The 11,931-nt window shown below is 42.1% G+C and overlaps 1 protein-coding gene across 2 annotated transcripts in view; it reads right to left on the bottom strand.

Moving 5' to 3' along the window:
- The window catches only part of bcl11bb (BCL11 transcription factor B b), a 26,574-nt gene extending 15,489 nt beyond the window's left edge, over positions 1 to 11,085 (bottom strand). The window contains exons 1-2 of one of the 2 annotated variants that reach the window (XM_026998082.3): positions 9,447 to 11,083; positions 2,889 to 3,251 (exon numbers count right to left, since the gene is read on the bottom strand). In XM_026998082.3, coding sequence (XP_026853883.3) covers positions 2,889 to 3,251; positions 9,447 to 9,510 — 427 coding nt within the window. In that variant the 5' untranslated portion in view covers positions 9,511 to 11,083. Of the gene's footprint in view, positions 1 to 2,888; positions 3,252 to 9,446 lie in introns of both variants that reach the window. The other variant, XM_081717924.1, reaches the window with a different exon arrangement.
- Positions 11,086 to 11,931: the final 846 nt, after the last annotated feature.

Below are 11,931 nucleotides of genomic sequence, written 5' to 3'. Positions count from 1 at the left end.
TTGCGAAACACGAAGAGGCTCCTCAACAGTACCCGTTTGGTAGCATGTTTAGTGGTTTGCTGAAATAAGGCGTCGCAACAGTGATTTACGATCGCACAGGGAGGCTGTGGTATGCGTTGTGGCAGGAGAACGGTGGCAAGTTGACTCAAATCCATGCCAAGAAAAGTTGCGTGTTCGCATCCCTTCGAGGTACGCCTGAGAAACAGTACGAAACAGGGAGTTTGTGAATAGCATGGCCATTCAGTTGAGATCACTGCACAGCGTGGGATATCAAGTAAAAGTTGTAAAGGCTGAACACCTACAGCCATCAACTGGCCTTCACATGAGTGTAAAAAGACTTCATCAATCCCATCTTGGTAATTAACTTCCTGAGAAACACATAAGGGGATTCCTCTGTAAGCTTTTTTCCTGTTTAGGAACATTTGTCTGCACTAATGTGTCTAGCTACCAAGCTGCCAGATTTACCATCACACGGATGTTATACTTCTAAAGCAGCAGTCCAGAAGCATGGAAAAATAAGTACAGCAGCGCGTTTGTTAAGGGCAGTTAGAGGTGTTGTGAGGCAGACAGTGCTATAACGAGGACTGCCTTTCTCCTGAAAAACGCACTGGGACTGAGCTTTCAAGCCAGAGGTCAGGGGTTAACCTCCCTTCCCTTGAGCTAGCGATTTCAGCCACGTGCACGGGGGAACCCGTGGCCAGACGGGGTCAGGCCTTGACCGGGGCTGCCCTGGCTCCAGGGATCACCCTGGATAGAAACGCCCACAAAACACCCACTCCTCCTTTAGTGCTCTGAACATTTGTCCCCAGGTTACTGTGGGAAGCCACTGTCACATGGAGTACGCCAAGACAGACCTGAGCAGCCTATGACAAACTGAATTATTATGAATATTAAATCCAACAAACTTTGTTAAGGAAAGTCATATTATCATGATGAATGGTCCCTGAAAACTCCGAATAGCTAGAAAGGTGGATTGGGTCAGGGTGTGTGTGTGTGTGTGTGTGTGTGTGTGGGCGGGGGGTAACGCGGTGTACCCATCAAACTCAACCCTTTGGCCGTCTGTGCATCTCCTACCTCTAGGCACCCATAGTTCCATATTGTCTATAATTAGACCCATTAAATATAATTTAATTTGGCCGGAACCTAAAACGGTTAAGTGGCAATGTAATATGTTGAGAAAAGATTCCATGCACTGGAAATATTCAGTTAAACCCTCCAGCACCTCTCTGTCTCGCCTTTCTAGAGATAACCTTCATTTTGCTTCAACAAGAAACCTTCATTAAGAAACGTTAAAAATGATACTGCCAGTGAAAAAGAGTGCACTTGGAGAGATGCTTAGGGAAAGGAAACACTTCAGCAGGAGCACTTTAACGGTAACCCGTTAATATACCATAAAAAAACAACAGAATATGAAACTGCTGGAAATTATTTCTGAACAATATAGATGTGGTATGAGTTCATAGTTTATCACCCAAACATTAATAACAGGTTGAGTCTTACTGCAAAACATTTGAGCACTGCTGTATGGTTGGTGTGTGTACACATGGAGAGACCAAGAAGCAGCAATAGAAACCATGCTACACAACGTTGAGGTGTGTGTTTGTAAGTGTTTGTGGGTGTGTAAGACTGTGGATGTGCATGTGAGGGTGGATGTGCATTTGAGGCGTATCCTCTCTGTCACACTAGTCCATGTGCATGTGTGCGCATGTTTATTTACAGGTAGCCGTGTAGAGGCCTGGAGGCTTGTGTATGTGTGTGTGAGAGTGTGAGTAAGACTGTGGAAATGTGTGAGCTTCTGCAAGAGTGTTCAGGTCCTCTCTGTCACTAGTCTATGTACGCATGTGTGTGCTTATGTTTATATACGTACGTACGTGTGTGTGTGTGTGTGTGTGTGTGTGTGTGTGTGTGTGTGTGTGTGTGTGTGTGTGTGTGTGTGTGTGTGTGTGTGTGTGTGTGCGTGTGTGTGTGTGTGTATCCCTGTGGTTGTGTGCATGCACATGGATGTGTTGTGTGTGTGTGTGTGTGTGTGTGTGTGTGTGTAGTCCTAGGTTGCGTTACAAGCCGATGCCGCACTGCTTTGGCTGATAATGTTAGGCATGTGTTCTTGCAGGTATGCTGCTTTTTAAACACCGCTAAGTGGGGAAACTCCTTTATTAACACCCCTCTATTTCTCAGAGCCATCGAGCCTTAATGAACTTTCTTAACCCCCTTTTTCATAATACGCTACATTTCCCTCCCAAACAAGCAGGGTGAGGTTCATGCATTTTTCTGTAACAAAATTGGTTTCGGCTGCCAAAGGGCTCAGGGCTGCTATGTGATGTTTCACTTACAGAAAGAGAGAAACAGAGGGAAAGAGCGTAAGAGAGAGAAAGAGAGAGTGGGAGAGAGAGAGAGCATGCAAGTGTGTGCAAGAAAACCAGCAAGAGAGAAAAAGAATGAACATGAGAGGTCATAGATAGATAGATAGATAGATAGATAGATAGATAGATAGATAGATAGATAGATAGATAGATAGATAGATAGATAAAGGGAGCATGAGAGAAGAAGAGCACTCTAACGAAATCATGTGACAGGTATTAATCCCTCTTAAAGGCCCATGTCAAAAGTATGCCACAATTTGAAGGAAGCTCTTCGCAAAAAGCACGTTAGGAATTTCTGTGTGTGTGTTTGTGTGTGTGAGCGTGAGTGTGATCAAGATTGGGTTTTCAAGTGCGAGTGCAGCACATGCACGCGCTGTTGTTAGCCATTTTCGTGCAGTCCCGTGCACTTCACACGCCACATATGTCAGCCCTTCATATTTCCTAGACACCTCTCCTGTGCCAATTCACACCCCTGTCACCCATCCCGCCTCTGCTCTCCAATCCACGCCCTGGCACTGCAGCACCTACCTGTTGGGATGCTCTCTTGCTTAGGGCAGATTCCTCTGGCGGGCGTCAGTCGCTTCTCCTCCTCTTCCTCCCCTGGCGTGACCTGGATCCCGACCTCCACGGGGCGGAGTCTGCGGCCGAGCTCAGCGGGTGGTGATCCAGGGGAGGCGGGGCCACCCTTCTCCCCGGGCTTGCTGTAGCAGGCGCCCGCGCCGCGGCACAGCCTCCGCTTGTGCTCTATGAAGGCCAGGATATCTCCCAGAGGGAAGTTTGTCTGGCACTGGCCACAGGTCAGCAGGTCTCGCTCCCCAGCCCCGCCCACTGAGCCGACCAGGGACGGTTCTGGAGGGCGCAGCTCCGCCCCCATGTCATGGTTGGAACTGGCTGTCGAGGGAAGAGAGCGGACAGGGTAGAAAAGCTGTCAGTCACAGGGCAATGTTAAGGCTCTGCTGTGCTGAATGTTTTGAATTCGAGCCTTCTCTTTGCTCACTTAGATTTGATTTCAAATTTGCAGATTTTGTTTTCTTTGCTGACTTTCCTTTAATTTGGAGATCTCAAATCCTGGCATCTCATATCCTAAAACACCCTTGATACCAATGAACCTTATACTGTCCTTTTCAGACCCAAAGCCCCATTTAAAAAGTGATCGCAGCACACCTGTGCTCACAGCACACTGAAGCTGATATGTGTATGTGATATAATGTATGTTATATCGCACGAGTAGTGCCTTTTTTTTCAGTAGGCATTTTACTTTCTTCATGCAGCAATAAACACCTGTAAACTACAAACTAAGATCTGACAAGGTGTGCATATGTGTGTGTGTGTGTGTGTCTGTGAGAGAGAGAGAGAGAGAGAGAGAGAGTTGTGCAAAAGCGCGATCCTGCAGTGGTGTGTCTCTTTCCGGTCTACTTTTCTGCATGCTGGACCGGATGCAGGAGAGGTGCACGTGCAGGTAGATGAAAAAGAAGGGTTGCTGAAGCCACAGTGCGGGTGCAAGCACTGTCCCAGAGCCAAAGGCTGCCTCAGCTGTCACGCGGCGCGGCACAGGTGCACCTCAGGGAGGTTGATTAAGGATGCTCGAAGACCAACTGCCTAGCGTGGAAATTAGTGTTCTATCTGACTAGGATTGGACTTTTATCAAAATCCCATCCGTTTTTACAACATAAAACACTGTCCCGCTCTGGTTTATTAGCATGTAACACATGATGTGGTTCAAATGAATAACCTCTTATTATTCCCTATAAAACTGACATGGAAAGATGAGAAAATCGTAGATGTATACATTACAGAGAGTACACAGCAGTCAGATACTTGTAATCACATGTAAGCAATACAACATGCAGATTGTGGACATTCTCCATCTCATGTATTTATCTCATTTACTGCTCGACCCCCTCCCCAATCCCCCCACTCCACCGCATCCCCTCCTCACCATAAGATATACTTTACCTAAAACTGTCTGATACATATGAACACGCTAGGGTAGGTTGCAGATGATGCCAACGGTTAAATTCACCCTGCACGTCCATCGTCGAGTTCCCCTCTGGTTCAGTAGCTCGGCAACAGCCGAATGTTCCCTATAAGATGGCGGCCCGAACGCGAGTGGCTGCAGCTCCAGTGAGCTGATGCAAACACGGGGCGGTCCTGCAGATCGGCACCTGGCCATCCCTACTTGGCTCTTGCTATGAGATGAGAGAGGCATCAGCGTGTTTGTTCATATGGGGTTGAGTAACATCGCCTTAGGAAGAACATAAATGTCATGGAGCTGGCGTGCGACCAAGGCCACAGGAATGTCGGCATTCTGAGACACCCGTGCCCCCCCAAAAAACGCTCCACACTGCCATAGGGCAGAGGGGCAAAAATGTAGGCGGAGCTCTGAACTACAGGTAGATACTACGTGAGAGAAATGTGGTGTGATCAGTGCACTTTGGAAGGCAAAGTCACTATCAAAATATACCATCCTGTAACATATTATTGTTATTGCTGCTATTGCTGACAATGTTGGTCATAATAATATCATAATAATTTTAATTAGGTACTTCCTAAAACATGAAGTAAACAATGGTTTAAAAATATAAAATATAAAAATAACCAAAACCAAAATATAATATGTCAGTGTGCTACACAAAAAAAAAACAATCATAAAGAAATGAAAACAAAATGAAGTCCAGTCACAAACATTAAGAAATCCTTTCAAATTCTTTAAATGAACCACCATCAAACATATACTATTTTTGTCATAAATGTCTGAATGCATATTAAAAAAGATGTATGTAATAAAGAATTCTGGTCAAAACCTAGTGTTTCTGTTCAGCCGAAACCTACAGTTTGTGTGACAAGCAGTTCAGACCTTATTTAACACCAGCAAGGGAAACACAATAAGTGCAAATTATTCAAAAACCAATTGAGCCCAAACCTCACCAGCTACGTTTACAGAGACTTACAGGTTGCCGATACACCTTCATTCTCTGGAGCCGTGTAGGCCCAGCAAATAACACATTACATGCGCTCCCTATTTGAAACTAGCAGTGTAGCTCTGTACATGTTCCTGAACAACTTCATGCTCTGGAGATGTAAAGTGTACCTGTGCCTCTCTAAACCATAACAGAAAAATCAAGCCAAATAAAGCACTGGTGATAGTTCACCAAAATCTCTGGAAGTAATATCATCAATGACAGTCAAGAGGCGGTAATTTTAGTAGACATCCATTGCAATGTCCTCTCCAGGGAAAATTTATACACCAAAAAATTGAATTAATTATATACAGCATAAGATAAGTAGCGAGTGTGGATCAGGGATGATACAGGGGGGATGACAGGCATATGGGGTTGTGCACATCATGAATACACTTTTTACACATGATTTCTGAAGGCTATAATCAGAGGGCAGTAGAAATTCTGAAAGAGTACACACACAGACACACAGATACTCAGACACACACACACAAATGAAAAGGTAAGAATTTCATCCTGTACAAATGGAAGATGCTCCAAAAGACTTAGAGCACCCCCTATCAGCTCCTGCTGCACACAGTCAGGCTCTTAACTGCACAAGTAAATTCAGAAAATCCAGCATATTCTAGCACTCATAAGGATCTGCAAACATCCCCCCAAATATTCATTACATAAATAATCAACACAGATAAATGTTTCAGCATGCTCTAGTGAGGATGTAGAAAACCATACTGCACATGCATCAAATAGCTACCGATGGAACAGTGTGTTGCATAACATTGGCATGAACCTCATGCAGTTTTGATTTTTCTCCACTAATGACGCCTTTTTGCGTGTCACCATGTCAATATGGGGAAGACCTACAAATAAAAATTTTCACATCCTCAAATATTCTTTTGGAGTGGATTTGGAACAGCCACAAGGAAGCGGGTGGTATGTGTTCCCAATAGCAAGACCCGTGAGGAGAAGCTAGATGCCCTCTCACTGTAACTAAACGATCATTGTTTTCCAGTGTGAACAGGAAAGAGGTTCTGAGTGTGTGTCCCCGTGCCATGACCAAAAACCATTATGAAACACTAGTGAATTTGCACCATATGCAGTGAGACGCGAGACTATGGTGGACACCCCCCTCCTACACATGAATACACTCAAGTGTTCATGCATTGACTCACAACATATGTGCGCACACAAATGAAAAGGACAAACAGACGCACACTAATTGCTGAAAACAGCTTTCGGCGTGACGATTATATAAAGCTTAATGTGTATTAACACGTGCCTGTCACACATCTATTTGCATTTGCAGCCACACTAAAACACAGTGGATATTTCAAGATGAAACCTGTGTGTGTGTGTGTGTGTGTGTGTGTGTGTGTGTGTGTGTGTGTGTGTGTGTGTGAATGCGATGTGTACATACATGCAGACTCACAACATCAAGTATGCCCTACATTTATTCTGAGGCACGAAATATGTAGATATTCCAGTTCCCACATTGTTTTTTCTATTCCTTTCTTTTTTTAATGAATGTGACCCGTGGGGTTCCTCACTCTAGGCTAACATTGTCTGTATTGAGCAACCTTCTCAACTGACATGTCCTGTTCCAGGACCGTTGACTTAGCCAAATGAGGCCATTCAGGTTTTCCCCCGGGTTTGTTTGAGCCCTGAAAGATGTCTCAAGAACCTGCCAGGTGAACCTGGCCTTTCATCTGAACGCTTCACTTTTTATGATCGGTTTACACGTGATACACATGAACTTATATACACAATAGACACACAGACAGCCACACACAGCCACACACACACGCGCACGCGTGCAGACACACACACACACACACACACTCACACACACACATATATAGGCAATGTTTTTTATATATCACATTCTCATTATTTTGCTCAAACATATTTATTCATGCATGTCCAAAGAAACACACACAAACATGCTCACACACAGAAACGCACACATACACATGACATTTTAACGGCATGCTTTCACTAATGATTAAGTCCACTGCAAACTTTAATGTAACTACACGTTACCTTCAAAAGTCTATACCCTCTGAATAAATGTTAACCATTCAGTTGTAACCACAAAGCTGAAGGGTGATGCTAGCTTAAATTCTTGGAAAAACTAATTCAAAAGTTGCCCTCATGAACTGCTCTCTGGCTACCTCAAACACAAAGCAAACATGATATAGGGCTCACTGAATGTCTCAGTTATTGCTCACCATGCCAGAAATTAAGTTAGGGCCTGATGATTTTTCAGAAATAGCCCATTACAGCCCATTACAAAAACTCACTGAACATACAAAAATTAGAACTTGCAAGGTGAAATAAAAATCAAATAGTTGTGAAATGGAAAGACATTATAGAAACTTTCAGCACCTGATGAAATTGGCATATATTGATTTGGAGTTTAAAAAAAAAAAGCTTTATTTAAAGTTACCACCTAGCAGAATAAACACTGGCAATGGAAAGAGCTGGCAAGCGTTATGGTGCCTTCACTAACACTATAGGTCTAATCAGTCAAGGGTAACATATTCACATCCTCCAAAAGAGGATATCAGCATCTGAATAAATGATATCCTTTTATTATGGCAAATTATTCGTTGTAAGCATTACTATTTAGAGATCTTCATAAATAATCGTTTGATAAAAAAGATTCATTAGGAAAAGGAATCGGTAAAGATTTTATCCTGGAGCTGTTGTGAATTAGATTGATGACCTCGCTGTTAAGAATTTAACGCTTGGGCTGGGGTTCATTGACGTGATCTACATTTGAGAAGTTACATTTCAAATCACACTGGGATGTTATATGAGCACACAATATTAGACCTATATGACCAAAAATGTTTTATAAGAACTATTTGAGATAATCCATTTCGCGCATAAATGTATTACTAGTGTACGGGGCTCTTTGAAGTTGATGATGACGATAACTGGGGCGTAAAATAAAACGTGAGGCCCCACACGTGAAGGCGTCGCTTCGGTGCAACAATTTGCTACTTTTCTAATTAAGATAAATGTAACCAAATGTACGAACTATTCTAGCCTATCGTTCACTCTATTAATGTATTTAAATACGCAGGGGTCATAGCAGACTAATGTGCATAAATTGAATTAACAAACGATATAACCTGCTATTCAGAGATAGATTTATGACGTTAAGGATATATAATAAATGTCTATAATACACACTTATACACTTATACTAAACCGACTCTGCACCTTCAGGCCTGTGTCTGTCTGTCTCTCTCTCTGTCTGTCTGTGTGTGTGTGTGTGTGTGTGTGTGTGTGTGTGTGTGTGTGTGTGTGTGTGTGTGTGTGTGAAAGCGAAAGAGAGAGAGAGACTGAGAGAGTTGTAGTTTATATTTGAGGTTCGATTGGGCCTTGGGGGTCCTGCAGTGTTATCATTGCTTGTTGAGTACGCCTCTTTTCTTAAATTGTTAACCCCAACCCTAACTGACGAGTTTAAAATTGCTTATACATACCAGCAGATTCAAACACAATTGAACACCGATTCAAGATTTGCGTAATTTATGATAATTTGGTGATACCATCAAGTTCCTTATTGTTAGCAAAAGTTTGTGACTCGAAGTCACTTTTTAGAAATCGATAAATTACAGCGCTGTATGTACAGTCAATGCATGCTTATTTCCCCGATTTAGCCCATTTCAATTCACGATTTTATTGGGATTAGAATTTCTCACATTATTTACATAACATTTGTGAGTCGTATTATATTTAGATACAATGCGGCATAAAGTTAGTGCATTTAAAGATGTTAAAATTGCGTGTCTACATAAAACGCACAGGCAAAATAAAATTGATGGTGTATGCTCCTAACACTTATTTCCCCTTTGAACCTAAAGGCCCTCCTGCTAATGAGACATCGAAAATAATTAGCAAAGTCCATCTTTTAAAGAAATGAAAGCGCTTCCCTTAATTATGTCATGGGTTCCTTATATCAAGACTTTTAAGGTGCAAGTATTTTTTACGTGACTGTGTGCTGGTTAGCGCGTTGGTGTGTGTGTGTGAGTGTGTGCGTGTGTGTGTGTGCGTGTGTGTGCGTGTGTGTGTGTGTGTGTGTGTGTGTGTGTGTTATTTGGTAAGTTCATGTACTCACGTTGTATGGTGTCCCTCTGCGACAGGGACAAGTGCTGTGGATTCCCCTGCTTGCGACGGGACATTGCCCCAGCATTTACAATCGCATCGCACGGAGACTTGGACTTGTGTCTGAAATCTGATGAGTCCGTGAAGTTCTCTTCCTTTTCTTCTACAAACTTTTTCCAAAGTCCTCTTCCGTCCGGATGCTGCTCCGCTTGCTTTAAAACGACCTTTCTGGACGGTTTGGCCTTTGTAGATAATAACTAGTGGTTGTAGTAGTAGTAGTACTACTAGTAGTAGTGAAGGATAGTAGTTCTACAAGAAGAAGAAGAAAAAGAAAAAAGAAGAACCCTGCACCCTGACCAAAGAATTAGTGAAAAGATTATTCGATCAGTTCTGAGCCAACTAATATAAAACAAAGATTAGTAATTTCTTAATTCATGCGCGCCGATTAAAAAAAAGGTTCCTCTGTTCGATTCGGCAGTAAAGTAGCGCAACGAACGACGCTGGTTACTCTCCAAATAAGTTGGCTAAATATAGTCTTCAAATTAAACAAAACTGTCCTCCAAACATTTCTTTATAGATGAAGCCTATTCGATGTGGTAGTCAAAAGCAACTTTCTTGAAAATCCAAATTCCTTCGAAAGTGGGTTTGACAGGTGATGGGAACCTTGGTCACCATTCTGCGTGCGCACTGGCATCGGTGCACAGAATGGCAACTCAGTCGCAGTCCCTCGGAAGAGGCCGGCGACGATAAAGACACCACCTCCTCTCCAAATCAATCAAGGCCATGTAATTACGTCTTGCATGTACGTCGGACGAGTCCAGGTTCTTTGGGAGGACCCTGCGCGTGTGTGGCAGGGGTTGCCTCTGAGGAATGGAATGGAATTCAAGTTCAAGTACGGACGTGACGTTGGGTTCACGATGTGAGAGGCATCATCACGGCGCTAAAAGACTGCCAGGACGCTGGGGGCGACTAGTGGCGGTTTGCACCGCGATCGGGGTAACTAGCCTGCCAAGGAGATAGTCGGCGCGCGAAGGGGAACGGGAACCCCTCAGCCCGCAGCGCTCTTGCCGTGCTGCAATTAAAATAAAACGGTATTTCAAACTTCCAGGCAAATTAACACGGCGACTGACCGTTAGCTCAGCGTTGTCCTCATTTTTATGATTTCAAATATGAATTTAATTTGCATACAACGCAAGCCTCTTTACCGGCATTATTAACATTTTCCCTCTAGGCTACTTCAGTGCTCTCTTGTGTTAAGATACAGAGCTTTTCTAATTGTGGTACACATACACATTTATCAGAAAAACAATCTGTAAAAAAAATCAGTAGCTAACTTTGGATGTTTTTTCATGAAATTCTTAGAAATGATTAATTCTGGCGCTGATAAAAATGTAAAACGGGATATATCTCATTCTCAAAAGTATCATTTCTAATATTCCTAAAATAATAATCGATCATATCATCCAGTTTCATCACTTTTTCCTCACTTATCTTTCCTGTGGGACATTTTCATTTCAGATAGGCCTATTTGATTGTGCTGTAAATAAAATCTACTTACTGTGAATTGTTGCATTTGTTGTACGTAGCTGCAGTACTTATCTCAGTACAGTATGCCTAAAACCCAGTGTAAAAAGTCAACATTGCGAAATGTCTTTTTTCTTTAATAGCCTACCTAGTAACAAAATTTAATGTAAGGACATAGTATTTACAATACAATAGTTACTCTACCCATATGGTCAACTTACTATATCATAACACTACTTGAATATTTCTGAATTTCATTCAGTTTACTCAATGATTTGAGCTATCTAAATTTCCATTTTTGGTTTATCTCGTGACATGAATTCATGGACAGCTGCACCCTCTAGTGTATTTTTAAAGAATCACTTACTTAGGATACAAAAGACAAACATGCTGAAATGAAAATGACATTGAGAAGTAGATTAATCAGCAGTAAGGTAGCTTTAGCTATAAACACAAACAACAACAAAAAAAACTAAGGTCAGACTTTATTTAGTAAAATAACTACAATGACAACAGACAACAAAAAGAGTATATATTGATAACAAGGTAAACTATCCTGTATCATACTGACCATGTTGGTATGACTTTAAATTCCAGCTTTTTAAAAAAGCATTGACCCAAAAATGTTCCCTTATTGAATTTGTATTACCTACAGAAGCAAGGTCCATCTTGCTCCATACACAGATATGATTAGATCCCTTAAAAAGCAAAAGAGGGCAGACTGGCAGATTGATATATTGGAAAGATTTCAGAACCACAGCTATACTGAACCACTTCAAACTATGAAATATACAAGATACATTTCTATCTTTTTTTTTCTGAAAATGATAACCTGTCCCTGTGATTGCTCTTTCAGGATATAAAATAACTGCCTCAGTGAAACATGTTTTGAGAATTTGTTGGGCAATAAAGACAAATTTGCATATAAACTCTTCAACTCAGTAACATAGTAGGCTGCTTCTTTTCTAGCTAGG

Source organism: Electrophorus electricus, chromosome 7 (genome assembly GCF_041902795.1).
Source record: "Electrophorus electricus isolate QZ-2024a chromosome 7, ASM4190279v1, whole genome shotgun sequence".
Classification (NCBI taxonomy): Eukaryota; Metazoa; Chordata; class Actinopteri; order Gymnotiformes; family Gymnotidae; genus Electrophorus; species Electrophorus electricus.
The sequence above is the reverse complement of the archived record's forward strand: the minus strand, read 5'-3'. Positions and strand labels throughout refer to the sequence as shown.